General features: G+C 36.8%; 1 protein-coding gene across 1 annotated transcript in view; it reads right to left on the reverse strand.

Moving 5' to 3' along the window:
• Nucleotides 1-6,775: 6,775 nt before the first annotated feature.
• The window catches only part of Smp_138880 (putative ataxin 2-binding protein (hexaribonucleotide binding protein 1)), a gene marked incomplete at its 5' end in the record, with an annotated part of 30,454 nt that continues 15,125 nt past the window's right edge, over nucleotides 6,776-22,104 (reverse strand). Inside the window, 6 exons of the mRNA XM_018798053.1 lie at nucleotides 6,776-7,797; nucleotides 9,641-9,672; nucleotides 10,721-11,162; nucleotides 13,766-14,072; nucleotides 16,173-16,713; nucleotides 19,554-19,626. Coding sequence (XP_018653033.1) covers nucleotides 7,396-7,797; nucleotides 9,641-9,672; nucleotides 10,721-11,162; nucleotides 13,766-14,072; nucleotides 16,173-16,713; nucleotides 19,554-19,626 — 1,797 coding nt within the window. The 3' untranslated portion in view covers nucleotides 6,776-7,395. The remainder of the gene's footprint in view (nucleotides 7,798-9,640; nucleotides 9,673-10,720; nucleotides 11,163-13,765; nucleotides 14,073-16,172; nucleotides 16,714-19,553; nucleotides 19,627-22,104) is intronic.

The raw sequence follows: 22,104 nt of genomic DNA on the forward strand, positions 1-22,104 counted from the left end.
ACCTAGACTGGTGGCCACATTGCAACTTGATCGATAGCATTCGATCAGCACTAAGGACTTGACACGCATGAGATTGATCACCACCCAGTGATCAATCAATTGTGATTAGATCTCAGTCCTACAGGAGGTTGGTCGCGGCCCGAATAGCTCAATGGTAACGTCTCTGACTGTGAAGCCGAGTGACACGGGATCGAATCCGCCAGGGAGCATCAGTTCCCTCAAGATTACAGGTACACCTTGCTGACGAGTGCCAAGTAGCACGAAACCCGGGTACAGGGTTTCCTGTTGACCACCTCCAACCACCATGTTACTAAATGCATCTACGACAATTAGAAAAATTTTTCCTTGGATTGGACCAGCAAAATCTGTATGAATCCTTTCCCAGGGTCCTGCAGGCGCAGGCCAATACTGAGGTTCGCACTTCACAGGATTTTTAGCGGCTTGAATGCGGCATTTATTCTCGATATCTTTGCCCATTGACGGCCAATAAGCATAACTACGAGCCAACGATTTCATTTTATTTATTCCAGGATGGCCGCTGTGAAACTGCTTGAGAACCTTGTGACGTAATAACTTCGGAATAACAATGCGATCACCGGACATAATACACGAGTCAACAACCATTAGTGAGTCCCGTCGACGAAAATATTGCTAAAGTTCTCCGTCAAGGCGATTGTTTGGCCATTTGGTCGAGAGATAGCATTTGACTGTGCTCAGTATCTTATCACTTTCAGTGATCCTCTTGATAGTTTCAAAGGTTACTGGGAGTCCATTGATTGCGTCATCCAATACGCGATGAACTTCTTCCTCGGCTTTTATATTTGCTACAAGAGTCTCCTCTGGGGTTTTTGATTAGGAGCCTATTAATCTTGACAATGCGTCAGCCTGCTCGAAGGCGGTAGTAGACTGATACTTGATGTTGAAATCGTAACTCAGAAGTGTGGTTACCCATCGTTGGAGTCGATTAGCTATGTGGACAGGAATACCTTTTTTTGACCCAAAAACTGCAAGTAGTGGTTTACGGTCTGTTATTGGAGTAAAATGTCGGCCATATATCATCTTATGAAACTTTCTCACTGCAAAGATAATTGATAGGGCTTCTTTCTCAATCTGACTATAGTTCCTTTCTGTCGTTGTCAAAGATCTGGCAGCGTGTGAGATAGCTTTTTCAGACCCATCAGGAAAAATGTGAGAGATAACTGCACCCACACCATAGTTAGAAGCATCTGAAGCGACGACTATCGGCAGCGAAGGATCATAGTGTGTCAATAATAGATTGGAAGTCAGGAGTTGCTTGATTTTCTCGAAAGACGCTTGGTAGTCTGCAGACCAATTCCATCTCTTATTCGTTTGTAGTAGGTTGTTTAGTGGAGCACGTAGACGATGGAGATCAGGGAGGAAGGTACCATAATGGCTGACCAATCCCAAGAATGATCGTAGGGTGGTAATGTCCCTGGGTCCAGGCATTGTTTTCACTGCTTCAATGTTCTCTGGGTCTGGTCGTCTTCCGTCTTTATCTATTATGAACCCAAGGTACCGTACTTGCTGCATATAGAAGTCACATTTTTCCGCTCGGAGGCGAAAACCATAATCGGCTATGCGTTCTAGTACCTGGTCCGGTTTCTTCTGCAGGTCCATTTTATCTACTGCCATAATTATGATGTCGTCTAAGTAAGCTGCTGCCCCTGGAATACCTTGTAACATGGTATCCATAATTTGCTGAAAAATAGAGGGCGCTGTCTTCACCCCAAAAGGTAGACGGTTATACCGGAACAGACCTTTGTGTGTGTTGATCGTTAAAAGATCTTTGCTTTCATCAGATACCGGGATTTGTAGATATGCGTCTGATAAGTCCAATTTCGCAAAATATCTGCCACCGTTCAGCTTAGCGAAGAGATCTTCCGGTAAGGGCAACGGATACTGATGGGACTCTAGAGCTTCATTTAATCCCGTGGAGTAGTCTGCACATAGACGGACACTTCCATTCGACTTCTTGACCACCACTATCGGTGCAGCCCAGTTCGAGAAGTTCACAGGCTCGATAACACCCATTTGCTGAAGTCGTTGTAATTCCTGTTCAACTATTGGAAGAGCAACATAGGGTACAGGTCTTTTAGGTCGAAAAACGGGAGTAGCTGCAGGTTTTATAGTTAGCACTGCCTTAGCCTTCGTGCATTCCCCTAATCCTTCTTTAAACACGTCTTGGTGTTTTTGTAGCATGGCATTTTTCTGACTCCATTCTGAGGTGTTGTAAGTTGTGATTCGTTTGCAGATACTGTTAATAGAGTGGTCTGCTAGGTTAAGTGTTTCTATAAGATCTAGCCCCATTAAGTCGAGTGCTGGCTTCTTTGTAAGATATACTGTTGCATTTGTTGTTACCGCATCTCTAGACACAATACAAGGTATCTCTCCAACAATGTTTAACTTTCCACCTGATGCACTGTGTGCTATTTGTGTTGTCCGAAGCACCGTGGGTCGATCAATCTTCCTCCAAGTTTCTGGGCTTATTAAAGTAATATCAGAAGCAGTATCAAGCTGAAGTCGAGTACGGTGTTTATTAATATTCAAGGTTACGTTTTTTCTTTGGCGGCAACTTCGTGCTTTGTTATGTGATACCAATATTCTTTTCGTTATTGCGCCAGACCGGCGAGACTAAAGAACATGGACGAGCCAATCAGAAGCTTTCGCGGGTTTTCAAGGTCACGGCGCTAAGTTCGGTACCTGACGCTTACGTACGGTCGGTTTACAACGGATTTTAGAGAAAACATGATAATTAAGCGGTTACAAGATAAGTTATCATGAGATTTTGGCGCGGAATTCAATTATACATTTGGATAGAGTTGTGGCATTATAGCTGATGTCAGTTCGTGATGAAAACCCTAAGTATAATTCCTAACCTTAACCATGAACTGTAAATCATAATTTGAATTCTTCACACAGGTTTATAACCCTCATTTAGTCTTAGTTATTACGTTGACACTCTCAGATTCACTCTAGCGTCGCTCAAATGTCGTCCATAATTTATAGTCTCATCTTTAACCCTAAACCTTAACCCTAATCCTAAACCCTAAACCATACCAACATACCGACAACACTGAAACTATGTGGTCGAGGCTAAAAGAATTTTCGGGACTTTGTCATGGTTCCAGAGGTTGACTACTATGGAGCCACAAGGATGAGTTCCTGTGCCGGATGCACTACGATTTTAAAACTTCTGAACCTATATCTGACCTTGATAAGTTTTTGATTCATGTAAAAGAACAGTATCCCCTTCAATTTTTGAGTTTTGTATAATATATTTTTACCGTATGCTAACTGTCTTCTGATTGGCTAATATTTCTCAAGGTCATTTAAGATTCGTTCAAAGGTCGTCCATGTTCTTTAGTCTCGCCCCACATGCTCAGCATGGAGATGATGGTTTGTCGCCGTTATTACGATAATTACGTGTGCTGGAACCTTGCAGGGATTTTCTCTTGACTGAATTGACGTTATGGAAACAGTTACCGCTTTCTACCATTGAGGTATCATGCTTCAAGTTCACTAACCTTTGGCACTCGGTAGTTACTTCCTGCAGGGTCATGTTAGGGCAGTGTTCAAGTTTGCTTAGGATTCTGGTCCGGATATCAGCATCCTCAGGTGAACGCAGGCTACAGATAAATGCTAAGCATTTAAACTGGTCCTCAGACATGGATGACAATTTGAACCTCTTGTAGCTGTAAATAATTCCCCAAAATCAATAGTTCATTAAGTGTTCGACATTGGATGCTGACCACGTTGTTTAAGTGGGCTTGTTTAACTGAAGGCTCTCGGTCATGCATCCGTACCAGATCACGTTGCAACACGGCGTGGGACACAGCTCCTACGTTCATTAGCCAGCTTATAGTAAAGGTTCCTCGATATATTGGTAACGTATCAAATATATCTTTCCTATCTCTCCTCGTCTGACTTCTGGTTTCTATTCGACTGGGAACGAACGATTATAGAAGATACTACTGGTTGCTAGTTGCAAAACTAGAATATCCGTGGTATCCTCACTCTCACATTCACGGTCCACAGTTCCTGCATGTTTCATCCAGTCATCTCCTGGTTCTTTCGTTAACTTTAAGCACTGATAACGGATGTTAAATAGAGATGATTGTTCTCCGAAGATTTGGGACAGGGTTTTGGCTGTTTCACGAAAACTAAAATCTCGGGGGTTCTTCGGAAGAATGAAGTTGCTGTAGCGTTCATGTTCCACAGTCCCAAGTTTTCTCAGAAGTATTCCGACTTTAGAAGCGTCATCCAGGTTGCGAAGATCAATATAGAATAAATCTTCATACTTCTTAAACCACGACTCAAAGGTTATACCTGCTACACCATCAAAATTAAATTCATAGATGGCAATAATGACTGAATCAGTATGTGATACTTGTGATTCACTAGAAGCAGGGTTTCTCTCGGACAGGCAGAATTTCTGCATCAGGGTTTCCATGATTCTAATTTGGAACTCCTCAAACTTATTTTCTTGACGCGCCATATAGGCTTCTAATTGCTCCAAAGAAATATTCATTGTAATTTTCCCGTCGCCACTGATACCTCTTGTAGGTTGAACGCTATATTCAGATCCTAAGCTATTCAGATAACCCCAGACTGGAACTACTCAGCGACTTGAACACCAGAGAGAAGACACGAGTATGAGAGAAACACTTTACTGCAAGGTTCATTTTTGTACAGAAAATCATAGGTATTTATAGATGTTAGCGTATATTAAATCGACATCCTATTCCAGCCAATCCATTAACGACATATTATGCTACCGACCAATAGTAGCACGCCACATTGGAACTCTAGAATGTTCCATCGTACTCTGATTGGCTGGGGCTCATTTTGGGCCTCTGGAAGCTCTGTTGGAGTTCTCCGGAAGCCGACTCAACACCTGAAAATTCAAGACCATTAAATTCCGCATATTAAAGGCATCGCATGCTCGGAGGTTTGTGTCTGACCAGAGGGCACTTCATGTACTAGAAGTGCATGCAAAGTAGCGCGAATAAATAGCGTGAAGACGCTGCAGGTATTTTAGTTTGACAATACTTTACCAGCAACACCTATAATTGAATCGTGCCTACCCAGTGAAATCAAAAGTCAGAAGCAAGGGGATTTGAAGATATATTTGATAGTTTACCAATCGTGATCTGGTGCGGATGCATGACCGGGCGTCTTTAGCTAGGTGAGTCTATTAAAACTAATGTGGTCAGCATCCAATGTCGATCACTTACAGAGTTATTGATTTTGGGGATTTATTTACCGCTGCAGATCACTCCCCTCTAGTGAGTAGTGATGACCCTACGACGTGGCCAGCCAGAAATTTAAACCCAAAGAGTTTGTCGTTGGTAAACACTCTTGTGATAGCCTGCTATGTTTAGCAGTGTCTGGTCGTCTTTCCTACTGTCCCTCCAGAACATGTTTTAAGTTTATTTTCAGATACTGCCGTAGTATCAAGGTGCGTGTTGGCTTTCGGGTGAGGTATTATAAGTGCAGGAGCCATGTCGTTCGATTGTATTGAAAGAAAATTGACGTATATAAGATTTCCTTCTAAATACGCTGCTTTGAGGCCATCGATGATGATGCTATTGTCAGTTGCTTTTTTATCGACTATATAGTACTAAATTCACGCTGAAGAACTTTTTTACAAAGATACATCCCCTATTTTGGTACTTCTGAAGGCTCATGCCCTTTTAGCATATTGAACATATTGCTTATCAGATTCACTCTTAGATGTTATCTATGATAACTTCATGTTCTAATAAATCTAGTGAGATTTGAAAATTATTGCCAAGACCTATATTGAACTCACTAAGCTTGCTAATATTTCAAAGAAAAGGTGTATCAAACTTTCTAATACTGGTTCTTAGATCGTCCAGCGTTTCTTTAGCCTCTTTCAGTTTGGTCATCAGTAGGTGATGATCTACAGTCTTACTAGCCTCTCTCTCTTAAGCCTTCGATGGACCTCCCAACTCTCATGGCAGCTTAAACGAGATTATTGGCTTATTTCCAGTTAATGCTCCTTTTAACCGGACGTCTTTAACTAAGCAAGGTCATAACCCTATTTCCAACTTTTCTTTACAATAATGCTAAAGGACTCCAAATGGAGTTAAATATTATCTATGCCATACCATTATTCCATAAATACATTGAAAGTAACAAGAGTACATTTTAATGTCATTATAACTATATATATATATATATATATTCAGTTTCAGTTTGGAAAGGACAGGAAGCTTGATGGCCTGTGTTTGTCCTGGCAATGATGGTCTCTCAGTTGATCCAACTTTCTTCTGAAAGAGTCGACAGATGGGGCCTCAACCACGTGATGAGGTAATGAATTCCACTCGATGATTCGATGGGAAAGTCGATATTCAGCTGACAAGTAATTCGTTCTGGCCTTGTGAACATTTTTGGAGTGCCCTCGTAAATTTTCTGTTTTGGAAGACAAGAAAAATGAGGGCATATCAGGTGCAAATTTGAAAACTGTAACCAAGTCGCCTCTGATTCTTCGATACGACAGCGGGAATAGGTTTAGCTTGGCCAGTAGTCTAGTATCATACGGGAGCTTCGCTATTCCGGGAATCAGCTTAGTTGCTGTTCTCTGAACCCTTTCCAAGAGCTCACTGTCATTTTTTTAGGCAGGGGCTAGCTTGTTGTAACTAAATTAAAAATAATATTGGGATACGACAAAAAGCATGACAGTTATATTATACATCATTGTATATTGTTGTATCATGTAAATGATAATACTGATCAACCATTACTAATCACAATAACATAAAACTATAAATGAACAACACTATACTTTAAACAAGAAAAAACAAATTATTGTCTCTCATTTTAATTAAGATTTAATTATTTACTAAAAAGTTAAATAAGTAGTAAGTAAATTTATATTAAAATTAAAATTAAGAAATTGAAAAATATGAAAACTTTTTTGATTTTAAATAATAACTAAAGAGAAGAATAGAAGACAATAATGTTATATTCGATAAATAGGGAATCAAAAAAAGAAAAGAAAATTTATCACAAACAATCAATCAATAAATTAATTAATTACATAACAAGCCAAATGATTATGTCATCATGGCTAAAGACTAGAATAGCTGAAATATATAAGATAAGTAGTATTATTATTATTATCTAAAATATACATGCAGAAATATTTAAAAAATAAAATTATCTACCCAATAATGTTGAATGAGAAAAGAAGAAAAAAAGAGAAACTTAAATGTCCGCCAAATATTATTCGTTAAGTAAAACAAACACTTAACTTTCAACGGCAGAATGTTTAAATGCATACGCATATATATATATATATATATATATATATATATATATATATATATATTAGATAGACTCGTGTAAATATTAGTAAGTAGAGAAACGAGGTATGGTAGTAGCACTATTACGATAGAGATTTTGACTTCCAATCATTAATGGTGTAGTTAAACCAGGAGCAGGAACAGTAAGATTGGATACAGATGGAATTAATGGCCAGAAACAATTGGCTGAACCAAATCCAGATAGAGCGGAATTGTTTGATAGAGATGGTGTTTGTTGTTGTATTGGAACACTGTTAAACAAATCGGTTAATATACCAGCAGCATTACCATTTAGATATGAGTTAGGACTGTAAGGAGTTGCAGTTAATGGAGTCAATCCAAAATTAAATGGATTCAAAGAGGATACAGCAACATTGACTAGATTATTGGCATCTGTAAGTGTGGTTCCAGGTGTTGAAAAAACATTAGTTAAGTTTGAAACGCTACTCTTTGAAGTGTTAATTGAATTGGAAAGACTTGGTCTTTAGAAAAAAAAGATAAAAACAACAAAAATAAGCAGATAAGACGACGGTAACACAAATCAAACTTCTCGTTATTCAAGTAAGTGATTCCCGACCGAGTTTAGTGCGAATATTGTTTACTTGAGAATAACTTCTAAACATGAAAGTATAATGATATATTTGTAACAATATAGATAATAATCTTAAAAGCAGTTCCAAATTTTACAATATTTGCCTCACTAGAATAATCCCAATGAATAGAAGATTGAATTTCTGACGTTCGGTATCTTAGCGCAAGTTAACTCTTCAGAGAATAAATAAACCCTCTGAAGAAACGACACAGTAGGTCGCGCGCAAAACTATATATATATATATATATATATATGCAGTCAGTAGGAGCGTATGCAGAAACGACGAAAAGGCAACAACATGTGTCCCTATCCTTCTGAGTTCGAACGGAGCTGTTCAGCCGAACAACATATAGGTGACTGTTACCCTGGATCCATTCTAATAGTGCTTGTTCTGTCCTCGTACTAAGTGCCATGCCTACATCTGCAATTCCACGAGAACTAGCCATCAGGGCGCCAGATAAACAGATGGTATATTTAGCCCACTAGAATCATTGGCCATAAGTGACACTTGAGGAAGAAATTTAGAGTTGATAGTCGACGTGGGAGGAATAATAGGAAATCAAGAAGGAGACTGATTATGGATACAGTGATCTTGAGTGCTGTTAGAGGTATGAGGGCGGTTACCACTTCAGGGTTGCCCACACCGTGGAAGGATCCTTCTAGAGCTAACTGAAAAAGAAATTAGATCAGAAGTGGTCTTAATGACCTGAGAGCGTGACCGCAGTGTCCAAGGGACAACTGCTGGAGGTCGGTTACACACGACCTTTTTGTGGGTAATTTTAGTGCTAGCTCCGTTCTTGTTGGAACCTTACCGCCGGAGATGGATATTTGTGGGATAGGATGAGGTATGCATTTCCAGGGTCGACATTTTCTAACCCACCTCACCTTGTGGGAAGGCAGAATCGCTGTCACGCTAGTTGTTTGAAGGAAACACCTTACTGCCGTCACACCTCTGTACAGTCAGCAGTACGAGTTCACCTTCGGACCTTGTGTTTGCTGATTTTAGTCTTACCTCTCTTCAACCAACCTGTCTGGCATGGTAGGGCCTTGAGGAACGATTGTTCCAATCAGTATAGCTCGATCGGTTCATTACGATAGGCTAGCCCGACCACCACTTCAAGGTTGTAGCAATAGTCGAAAGCTGAAGGTCTGGAGGAGAATACGCATGCTACCGTGATCGATCTGAGTCAACCCCTAGGGCGTTTTCAAACAGTGATCGTGATTATCGTGTGAACCACAATCAAGCACTTTTTATCTACCAGCATGGCTCAGACCAACAAGAACAACTGATTTCATGGACGGATGCTATGTTTTGGTTTGAAGATACCGAGTTTTATTCTGACCTACTTCTACACCAACTAACATCACCCGTTGGTGTAGGAGGTGGTTGAGGATACGTAAGACATTCTAGACACCTCAGTGGATATTTACAACCTTATCAACCGATTTAATATATTTACCCAGTATCCTGAGATTAACCTCAGATATTGCTCACTCGGTCATTTCACTATTCGCAAGTCATACTCTAAAGACATCTATGACCAGAAACCTACAGCATTCAACTTCTAGATAAAACATTAAAAATTATACCTAATGAACCCATTCAATCACACAGAAGACACTGAATAGATAAAACCCAAATAACTTAAAACAACCTTTTTTAAAACTTACAGAAGATATTCAGATCAAGTAAACTAACTTTTCTGTGCTCATTATCTTTGAAAATATCATCTCATATTAAAAAATATGATATACAAACCATTTGTAACACAAGTCAATGTACGTAAAACAACTGTGGAGAATTAAAAAGAAATGAATAACTGGCATTCTAAACTGGAATTACTACTGTACCGTATCTATTCAAATAATTTTAAAACTGAACATACAGAACCATCCCTATCTATATGACCATGATTTCAATAGATGACGTTTTTTCACTGGTACAAAATTGTATTTAATTGACTACAGTTTCAAAGCTAACAAGAAGTCACTGTACTGTCTAAATATTTGAGTACAATAATTATCAATAATCAGAAGGGGTTTTGTCGAGATTTCAGTATTTTCATAGTTGAAAGCGTGAGTCAATTCAAGCTAGACTACCAAGGAAAACCCGGAAGCACTGGATGGCCGTTTCGTCCTATTGTGGGACTCCTCAGCAGTGCGCAACTATGAAAATACTAAATCTCCACAAAACCCCTTCTGATTATAATCATATGCTCACTGGTGACTGACTTCGAGAGGTAAATCCTGAAGTTCTAGTGAGAAGCAGTGACCAGTGGAGTTCAAACCACGTCTGTTGTGAGATAGGAACTCATTGAAGACAATTGGTGAACGGTTGCTTAACTTCGTGGATTGGTTGGAGTTAAACATAAACACTATCGGATGCCGGCTCAGTGGTCTATCGGTTAAGTATTCTGGCTCGAGACTGGTAGGTCCTGGGTTCGAATCTCGCGAGGCGAGGTCGTGGATGCTCACTGCTGAGGAGTCCCACAATAAGACGAAACAGCCGTCCAGCCCTTCCAGGTTTTCCTTGGTGGTCTAGCTTCAATTGACTCACGCTTTCAACTATGAAAATTATCAATAATGTTAATTGATGAGAAACACGGAAGAAAACACATAACAGAAATACCAACCCAAACGAGTGCTCAATAGATATTGATAAATTTTATATCAACTTACGTTAAAGTATGTTCGTTATTTTTATTTCGATTATCATTATTGTTATTTTGATTATTAATAACAGTAGGATTATTGCAAATATTATGAATTTGTGAAATACCAGTATTTGTAGTATCTGTCAATGTATTTGATGAGTTGGCTTTAGTTTCATTGATATTCAATTGTGTCTTTGACAAAGAATTGACTTTCATTAATGTATTACTGCTATTATTAATAGTAGTAGTAGTATCATTTAAATTTGCATTAGATTTATACATTTGATAAAGTTGATTAGTTAAATTATTATTAGTTAGGTCTGATTGTACACAACTATTACTATTACCAATCAGAGAAGCTAACCATAATTTAGTTTCATTTGAATTTAAATCTAAATTTGTTCCTAACTGAATTGAAGATCCAATAGATGTTGATGTTGATGATGGTGATAAAGATGATGTGAAAAGATTTAAATTTTGTCCATTGTTAGAATGATTTATTAGCGGTAAAGCAATCTGTGATGTGGGAAAATTTAGATTTGAAGCTAAGAATGGGGCAGTAGCAAGCTATTCAAAGAGAACAATTAAAAAAGAAAATTAGACAAAAATAACTATTAACTAGATTGTATATGATACTTATGAGTAGGAACACAATAAATAGAAGAAAAATAGTCTCCATGATGCAATATGCTATCCTCTCATGATTGTTTATCAGTTCTGCTTATTAAAAATGATCTCATAATCTTTCCTAGGAGGTTGTAAAAGTATAACTGGCATTCATCTAGCATAAAGAATGAGGATACAAACATAAAAAAGGTTCTCGATAATTGACTCAGTACCTAGTCAGTACAGCGATGTATCACTTTCATGTTTATAACACTACCTACAATCAAAATTTCTAAAAAATAGAACAACGTCCACTTCCGCAACGACCAAGTTACAAAGCTGTGATTTGCCACAGAACTGAACTGGTGTATATAGTATAATTATCTTGGAGTGTCAGATACGATAGTTCTCCTTGAAACAAATACGTATCAACTATTGAAAACCAACTGTCAACCGTAATGGATGTTTGAGATATTTCTCTCTATAGACCTTCTATTCAGACCATAAATATGTATAAATAAACAGAAAGACAATGTACACAGTGATAACAGAGGATTTTGAGTTTTATTCACACTTGGTAATTGACATTTCCAATTTAATCTAGTCAGTTAGATGTTTTGATACAGTACTCTGTAGATTGTCCCACCAAAGTGGTGATCACTTTAAATACCTTTCAACGATCAAAAGATGAACCTTGGTTGCTTTTCCTTAAAAGTATCCGGTACTTCATGCCACAAAAAATACATTGTAACCCAATGCATTAGGCAGTGAAGAATTTATTCATAGTATAGAGAGTAATATGGTATCAAATAATTGGTGGATATCAATTATAAATAACCCCCAAATGCCCTGGTACGGGCGACAGTCGGGAGAGTCCGCTCTCCCTCTCCAAATGCTCTCACATGGCCACGTGTATATAGCCTCTGTCAAGGAAGACCTACTCACTGCCTTCTCGAGGCAGGGGTGTTGTTAACGAAATTGACAGGACGAAAAGCGAATGTCCGGTGCTTTAACCGGGTTGGTGAACACGGAAGTTCACCTAGGGGAGTTGCAAAACCCTGATTCTAAACCAATGGTGAACATGGGTTCCAGTATCCTGAGAGAACAAATGGCGTATGAATCAATCGTTGGTCACTGGCTACCATGGGACTGCATCTCCCCACGATGCTCCACTGCCTTGTGGATCAGATCTTTAGGTCAAAGGCTCGTGGTGTGGCCTCCTAAGAAAACCGTATGCTTCAGTTTGGGCACCTGGGCAGTATCACAGCCCTCACACAAATCAAATGAGATTTGTGCGGCGCATATGTATCTGGTGCTTCCTTGTACCAATATTTATGTGTTTAAATAATAATAATAATTATTATTATTATTATTATTATTATTATTATTATTATAAATATCAATTTTGTCATGTTGAAAATCCTATTTTATTGAAGTGTGCAGCAGAACATGATACATTTACCAAACATTGAAATATCTTGACAATAAAGTAAACAGCAGGTTCAAAATGCAAAAAAAACTTTTTTTCCGACGCATACAAAAAAGACTCGAACAACCTAACGACCAGAAGGTTTTCACAAACCTAAGAATGAAATCTTAACAGTTTTTGCATAAAGATTCATAAAATATTTTAAAATTAATCCTATGTCGTATTTCAGTTTTATGCCTTCATATAGAAGAGTATAGCTGTCTATTTTCTGAGCTTATACCTGAGATTGCGTTACTGAGTCTGAAGTCATTTTTGCAAACCTTTTTCTACCATAAAAATACATAATTCGATCATTCCTCACCGCATACATTGACAATGTACATGCGAACAGGAAAACGTGATAGGATATAAGATAATCACTGATACGATTTTAAAGTCTTTGTGGAGTCATAGGTTTTGTGCTATGTGATGAACAGCTCAACAGGATAGAATGTCTTCTTGATGGTTGTTTTAAAACTTTGGCATAAGGAAAGTTCTTACGACGTGAAACCATTTGAATAAGCAAGAAGTAGCGCTGGATAGTAGTTTAGATATCAGTTAACTCAGTGAAATTTAACAACCACATATAGACTAACGAAATTTGAGTGTTGATTAACAGTTATCTGGGAAGTAGAAGTTACTATCCTGCAGTCCAAAACAAAGGACATCAAGATTTGAGTCCAAGACTTAATGAATCTTAAATTCGAGTGGACATATAAATAATCCATACAGTTCGATGTAGTTTAAAACGATTTGTGACAAGATTTGGAGATTTGAGGCTCAATCTTAGGAATGATTTACAATAAATACACTCCCTGAAGAGTCCATAACTTAAATAGGATCATTGTGACTGTTATTTTATGCGCAAAATAAAGATATATAGTTTGATATTTTTAGGCCAGACATAAAAGAAATCCTCTATAACCTATAAGCTTCAATGGACTATAGTTTTTGTCTTCGTCTCAAGTAACCTTAGATGCTATTTCTCTACAATAACTATTTCATGATGCCAGATTCAAACTATACAGACATCATATAAAGTGTGTATTGTAGATATTCACTTTAAAACAGTATGATATTTTAGAAGAAAACTTACAGGAAGGTTATTTGAAATAATTGGGTTTACGTTTCCAAGTGTTTGTTTCAGCATTTGATATGATCGAATATGTTGAGGATTTAATAATAGATCAGAGCCAATATTTGATTGATTCATGTTTGGATTACTTATTCCGAGTAAAGCAAGCGGATTAAAACCAGGACTACTGGTACCAACATTATTAATAGGATAATTAACATTATTGTTACCATTATTACTATTACTACTGTTGAACATGGCTGTCTGTGATTGTTGTGGCTGCGTTTGAAGTGGGAGATTTGAAACGGCATTCTCTAATGGAAATGAACTAAAATTCAATGAATAAAGTTAAGTGCATTTTAAGAAACGTCTCTCTAGGTATCAAATTTCCATTTTAATATAAATGTTTCATGTAAGTTTAAACTACATGACGTGTGTGCTACATATGTTGACACACATAAGTAGTATGTAATACCAACCATAAGTGGGAAGCAATGGCAACAGAAGGCTAAGAGGATTGAGTTGAAGAAAACAGAAAAGGAATTGTGAATTAAAAAGCCATACTGAATGTGAAGGACAATTGATTGAAGACTTGCAAATGAAGTATTTAACGTATGGTTCTCATATTTGTCAAAGATATTCTGTAATTTTATAAGGAATAATAAATTTAATAGCTGAATTCATGAGTCGATCAAAGCTAGACCACCATGGAAAACCTGAAAACACCGTACGGCTGTTTCGTTTTGTTCTTAATAATTTACGAATACACTGTAATTTTGCACCAAACAGTAAATTGGTCTTTCTTGCCCGAATGTTCTTTCACAACATATGTACCAAACAAACTAACAAGCTAAAGTCTATAAGATAGAGTTTGAATCTATGATCCAGTAGTTAAATATTGAATCTGTAACCCATTCGGAGGTAACTTCAACAAGAATAACTTTTGATTTCCTAGTACACTTCACTTTTACACTTCAAAACAACTGTAGATCACTCATTATCAATGGAGGTATTAATCCATCACTAAATGATTTAATGGAAGCATTTCAAACGTCGTTAACGTAAAACAAGTTAATAGTGATAAGTATGAGAAGTTTGTCACTTTGTTTATACTATTTTTGCAAACTTTTAAAAATAGACAATCGGAGATAATCGTTGGAATTATGTTTTTGTGCTTATGAAGAATCAGTGGTTCTATTTTTCAACTATGTGTAAAGTCACATCATAGTCATAAATGTTAAAACTAAAGTACACAGGTCAAGAATGATATCCTGAATAATCGGCTAACCTATAAAATTGTTAACAACCGATGTAATCCTTTCGTTCATCAAATTTAATCATCGATCAACTAGGGGAAATATAAGAAAATGATTCTACACAAATAATTTATTTGTTCTGGTTAGCGTTTATTTTTCCAACAAGGTTGTTTTTAAGGGATGGGGACGCTGAACCCATGTCCAACTCTCCTCTTTTACCCGAGTTTGGGACCGGTAGTAGCCCTAGAAGAACTACAGGTGGAATAGCAAGGGCAGAATTCTTACAGTTGAAGAACATATGGAACTAACAACAACTGTCAACTAATATCAAAGTCACAATCTTCAATACTAACATCAAAACAGTTTTATGGTACGAAGGTGAAACTTGAAGAACTACTACAACCATTGTCAAGAAGGTACAAGTATTTCTGAACAACTATCTACGCAAGATACCCAATGTCCGTTGACCGGATACCAACAGCGATAGCCTATTGTAGAAGAGGACAAACCAGCTTCTCGCTGAATAGGAAATTAGGAAAATATGTTAGAAGTGGATAGGACATGCATTATAGAAATCATCAAACTGCATCACAAAGTACTAACTTGGAGTCGTGAAGGTAAACGTAAAAGAAGAAGGCTAAGGAGCACACTGCAACGATAATTGGAAGCAGACATGAAAAGGATGAATAGCTACTGGAAAGGAATAGCCAGGACAGAATTGGATGGAGAGTTATGGTGGGCGGCTTATGCTCTTTCACGAGTGGTAACAGGTGTTAGTATGTATGTAAGATCATACACAAATACTGTAATATATCTAATTGTTATTCAATATTATAAATGTCATGGAGATACATCATAATTCAATGATATTTTTGATATTACAAAGGAATTCAGCATAACCTTCATAAATTCACATGCATAAAACATAAACCATATTTAAAATGTTCACTTTATTTCATAGAGACAATTAAAACTGATTTCTTACGATAATAAACAACTCACTGTACACAAAACAAAATCATTATATAGCCTATCAGCTGTATTTAACCTTTAGCCAGTCATTTTCTCCAATGGTAAACAATTAAAATAAATTCGAAAACATCAATTAAAACACAATTCGTTCACCTAGTTATTAAAACGTTTTATCTAACTATATATGTACACAGACTTACAGACTATTTAAAGATTGTTTGATAAGTTGATTAGGAGTATTGAGATTTTGAAGCATAAGAGCAGCAAGTATAGCTTGAGTATTTTGACTGTTCGTACCATTCAATTGATTGTGCTGTTGTAAAGCAACAGCTGTAGCGGCTGCCGCTAAATTCTGTTGTTGATGTTGGGCCTTAAGAAGATTAACTAGAGCTGCAGATGATGATGATGAGACTGACGATGACAACGATGGAATAGATGTCGTTGTTACTGTAGATATTGTAGATGATGATAACGGTGATAATGATGACTTATTCTGACTTAAAATTAAATTGTTTCCCGATAAATTACTGGAATGTAAACTTGGTAAATGACATAGTCCACTTAAAGTATGATTATTGACGACTCCTGAACCTGACATTGCAGCTACAGCGGCAGCAGCTGAAATTGCGGCAGCAACAACACTATTGCCAGTTCCTACAGATGTGCCATTAATCCGTGGTCTGGAAGCCAAAGTATTAGTGTAACTATTCAATCCAATATTTTGGTTGTTCAAGTTAGAGGCTGAAGAGAGTTCATTAAAAAAAACCTTAAAATTTTTATATTGAATAGAAATATTTAAGTAAATTCAAAAAGACAAGTAATCGAAAATATGTTTCGAATCCTTTCAAACAATTTCTTTGTTTGGTATCCTTATATTCTTTCTTCAATTGAATAGGTAGGAAAATGGAATACTGGTATATTACCTTACAAACCTAATATTAATAAAATGGGAAGCCTATGGAAGTGTGATATATATTGCCGGTGACATCAGATGATAGTTTCGCGAGTTGATTCAAGTTAAAAATGTGAGTATAATCAAACTCCAAATCGGTTGTCTTGAAGTATCATGTTTCCCACAAGACCTATACGTTCTAGGTCATATTTCATGTAGGATCTTTGAACCCACACTGATTACGAATTTAAAGCTTTTTGAAGTTCGGAGAGCTTTCTGTAACAGTCATCTCTCACTTCATCCGGGCTGCAGTCAGTAGGAGAGTAGGCAGAAACGACGAAAAGGCAACGACGTGTGTCCCTATCCTTCTGAGTTCGAACGGAGCTGTTCAGCCGAACAGCATATAGGTGACTGTTACCCGGGATCCATTCTAATAGTGCTTGTTCTGTCCTCGTACTAAGTGCTATGTATGCACCCATCAGTTCACGAAAATTTGCCACCAGGTCGCCAGATACAGGAAAAGTGCATCTCGTCAGCTCCCCGTTTGGGCTAGGTGAGGTCAAGTGAATGACCACACTAGGATCCTGTATGCGTGTTTTGGAGACATAGCATATATCAATGGTACGAGATTCTAGGGTCTAAGTCAAGGAGGCCTGTTGGCCGATTTGAAATAAGGTGAGTACGTTGGAGGCTCCAATGTGTGGTTTGGAGCAAGGTTTCAGTAAACCTGAGACAGTATTTCGCCCACTAGAATCATTGGCCATGGTGACACTTGAGGAAGAAATTTAGAGTTGATAGTCGAGGTGGAAGGAATAATAGGAAATCAAGGAGACTGATTATGAATACAGTGGTCTTGAGTGCTGTTATAGGTATGAGGGCGGTTACCACTTCCCGATTGCCCACACCGTCAAAGGATTCTTCCAGAGGTACCTGAAAGGGAAATTGAGTTACAGATGGACTAAGTGACCTGAGTGACCGCAGTGCCCAAGGGACAACTGCTTGAGGCCGATCACACACGACCCTTTTGTGGGTAATATTTGTGTTAGCTCCGTACTTGTTCAGACCTTATGGCCGGAGACGGATATCCGTGGGATAGGGTGAGGTGTGCATTTTTAGGGTCGACCTTTTCTAATCCCACCCCACCTTGTGGGAAGGCAGCATCGCTGTTATGCTAGTTGTCTGAAGGAAACACCCACTACCGTCACACCTCTGTACAGTCATCAGTAGGAGTTCGCCCTCGGAATTTGTGTTTCCTGCTTTTAGTCTTACCTCTCTTCAACCGAACTGTCTGACATGGTAGGACCTTGAGGAACGATTGTTCCAACCAGTATAGCTCGATTAGTTCATCGCGATATGCAAGCCCGACCATCACGTCAAGGTAAAAGCAACAGTCGGGACAAACTAGTACTACCCTCGTCGCGCATTTCATTTAAACGGAAGTAGAGATTGTAGGTATCATCACCAAGTTTTGATTTGATAATTTTGAATAAATTGAGCATTGGGTAGATTGTTATAAATAAATTAATATATTTGTAGTAAAGATTCGTTACATTATCAGAAAAGTCTAGGTAATTATTGACGCCAGCCAAGTCACAGCCTGAAAAAAGTTTGAATAACCAGTTTCAACAAGTAACAATCGACACTTGAAGTTACTCCCAGAATTTCATACCCATCTTTATACTGAATGCAGTCATGTATTATATCTGTGGTAGTTATAATACAATATAAGATGACCCAAATGAATGGTCGAAATATGACGTCAAAACGAGATCATTCGAAAGAAACTACTACGGTAGATCACACTTATTTATTTTCAAAAAAGGCAGTGAAGATGGGTTTAGTTAAATTCAGCTTATTTAAAAATCAAACAACATATAACTTCAATGAAAGAAATATACTGTTCAGGTCACTTTATCGACCTATCAAATATGTATATATATACAACCCTCTGAAGTCGACTTTCAACAAGTAGTAATGGCAATATCGTGTATTGAACATTGAGTGACCTTATTCAAGTGACTAAACAAAATGTATATATATCCAATTTAAGACATTCGTATACTACATTAAAATTATAAACGATTCAATATGGATAATACTAAACATATTTTCCGTATTTTCAGTCAATTTTATTTAAATACCTACTCGCTAGAGTGCCAAGAAAATATTCAAAAGGTCTAATTTGATTGGATACATATCCAACTTTTCGCACGAATTCGAAGGACATTTTGACATGAACTAGCAACAGCAGAACAATCGTAGGAACCATGGAGTACTGAACAGTTATTTACCTCATTTTTGTACTCTTCAAAAGTGAATATTCACGATGGGAGTCTATCCTTAGACCACTAGGCTGCTCACATTCCTCGGTTGTTGATTATTAATTAAAGCAAGACGATCAACATAAACTTTCACTAATCCAAAGCTATAACAAATGAAATCAGCTAATTAGAAAACAGACATTTACCAGACTACATACGAACTAAGTAAAACGGAAATCACTATATAAATAGTTTTTAAACGGTGTAAGATTACACTGAACATGGTAACTATAATAACACCGGAACGTACTCCTCTTGAAGATCTTTAGATTGAAAAACAAAAAAAACAGTAACATATATTTCACAAATCAGTACCAATGAAGTATGGGAGAAAGAGTTAATAAGTTCATCACAATCTATTAAATTACCTTTATTTCCTCCAGTTGATATTGTATTATCAGTACGCTTCTTTGTAAGAACTCGTGTAGTTGCATGATTTACCTAAAAGTTGTGTGTATACATTAATTCACAATTATTTTGAAGGTTTTAAAAAAACACATAACCGTAAGAATACTTCATTATCAAACAGGAATCTAGTACGTTTATCGATAGCACAAACAAGGACTTATAGCGAAGAATAATCATTATTATGATGATGATGAACAATTAAACAGTAATGGTAGATCTACTGAATAGTGAAAGTAGTAGTATCATAAATAATTCACAAAATTTCAATGCATGCTTTTCATTCAACCAGGAACGAGAAAAGAGTGGAAAAGAAGATCACTTTGAGGAAGAAGGAGAAACTCAACATTTAAAAACGGCTAAATTATAAAAAGTAAATATTTGTAGTAGACAAGGATTTTTAAAAAATATTGACCCTTTAAAATGAATAACAGTCAGGGTTGTTTGTTTATTTCCATTTGCACCGTTCTTCTAATTTATGCTAACACTTTTTATCTGTTGAGAAAGTAATATACATCTAGCTAGCAATTAGCTAGTTTACTGTTTACCTTATTAACCAGACTAATGAATAACTTTGAATATTAAAGAAAACACCATACAGTTGATTTATTGTAGTTTGGAAATGCACATTAATGTACAATGTGTATTGATCAATTATATTTTGTAAAAACATGAATTTTATGTTGCTCAGGTACAATTCGACTCAAGTCAATCAATGTAGCTGTTCAATAGTGGCTTCTTTTGGCTACTTTATGTTTTTGCGTGATTGACACTAGATATTACGACTAACTATTTTCTAAGCTTCCTCCTTACTGGTTAAGATCATTCATTGCACTGAATAAGCTTTATTATACTTTTCAAAATCATTTGAACAACACAGAATCAATAGTCATTTTCATACGATTGTTTTTTTCCCAAGATACTAGAAGCTCCTTTCCAAAGACTTTCCTTGTTTCTTGCTCTGTATATGAGTATCAAACAAGTGGTCTATTACTCTTTATCTAGTAACCAATAATGACCTTGAAGTCAAGAATTCATCAGTATCATATTCACTACAGATCAAAACACAGTTTCGAAAATTCAACTATAAAGATGTGAGCCGCTACCAAGTGTTTATTATCTAATGATTAACCAACTGATACCAGTTTGTAAAAAGACAAACAAACATCAAGTTGACCAGATTCGGACGATTTTCATCTGAAGATTAGTAAAATATCTATTATAACAATACTCAGTGAATAAGATGGAATCAATTTATTATAGTATAACCCGTATGGTAAAAACATCCTGTTTCTATACATAGTATCAAGATTTACCCCTTTATTACTGTAATTATCACGAAAATCGTAATCAGTTAAAAGAAAAAAACAATGGAACAGTTTAGCTGACATTACGTAACTATGTATTTGAATAGTGCTTGCAAAACAATTGTTTCGCTCAGTTAGACTCAATAAAATGAGATTTGAAAATTCCCCCCCCCAAAAAAGAAATCAGTGATCACATTGAAATTTAAATAATAAACCTGTACATGCTTTTAGTAAAATATTTTCATTAACATGATACAAACACACAAGAAAAACATAAAATTATTTAGAATGAGATGATACTTCGCTAAAAATTATACACCACCAACTATCAATCACCGACAAATTTTGTACGGTTAGATGGTTAACTCAAAAAAAGAAACCCTTGGCAACACTGTTCACCAACACTTTCAGTTTACTTTCTTTTTTTGATGGAGTTTTGTTCTCTGAGCTGGGTAGTTTGGTCGTGGAGCTTTCATTGTCCTTCTGAACGACATCATCAGCACAAGCTTCGGGTAGAAGGACGATGAAAGCTCCACGACCAAACCATCCAGCTCAGAGAACAAAACTCCATCAAAATCATCCACCTCAGCTACAAATCTTCTCCACGGTTTTCAGTTTACATTAATGACTTATTTTTAGTAAGTGAGCAATATTATCCTGTCTAGTTATAAGTACTGTTTGATTCCTACTAATCAAATTACAATGTGATCATATTAGTTTGAATGAAGCCAGTGTGAATTCTACAAGAAAGAACATCGGTCTCCTTTAAATTACAGATACGCTTTAATGACAAACAGATTGAAGCTTAAATTATATGATTTCCTTCACGTATAGAACACTTAGAATTGTTCAGTAAAACACACTGTGATCAATTGTGTAAACTTCAGTCCGTCCATGCAAATTTAATGATAACTAATACAACTAAACAAATTTGACAATCTACGAATGCTTTATTTTAAACGATTCTTTTTTCATCTCATTTAAATAAGTAGCAGATGTAAAAATGAAACAATTGTAGGTAAATTTTGTAACCGCCTATTGTCCCTAAAACTGTCCTTAAAGGATAAAATAATGATTGCAGCACACACACACACATCCGGTACTATTATTTTACTACAGTTTCAAATTCAACCAAGATAGAAAACTGTTCACAATTAAATATATATTTTTAAAGGAATCATTTAAGAATGGAAAATAAGACAGGACT

The sequence above is a fragment of the Schistosoma mansoni genome, chromosome 6 (genome assembly GCF_000237925.1).
Source record: "Schistosoma mansoni strain Puerto Rico chromosome 6, complete genome".
Classification (NCBI taxonomy): Eukaryota; Metazoa; Platyhelminthes; class Trematoda; order Strigeidida; family Schistosomatidae; genus Schistosoma; species Schistosoma mansoni.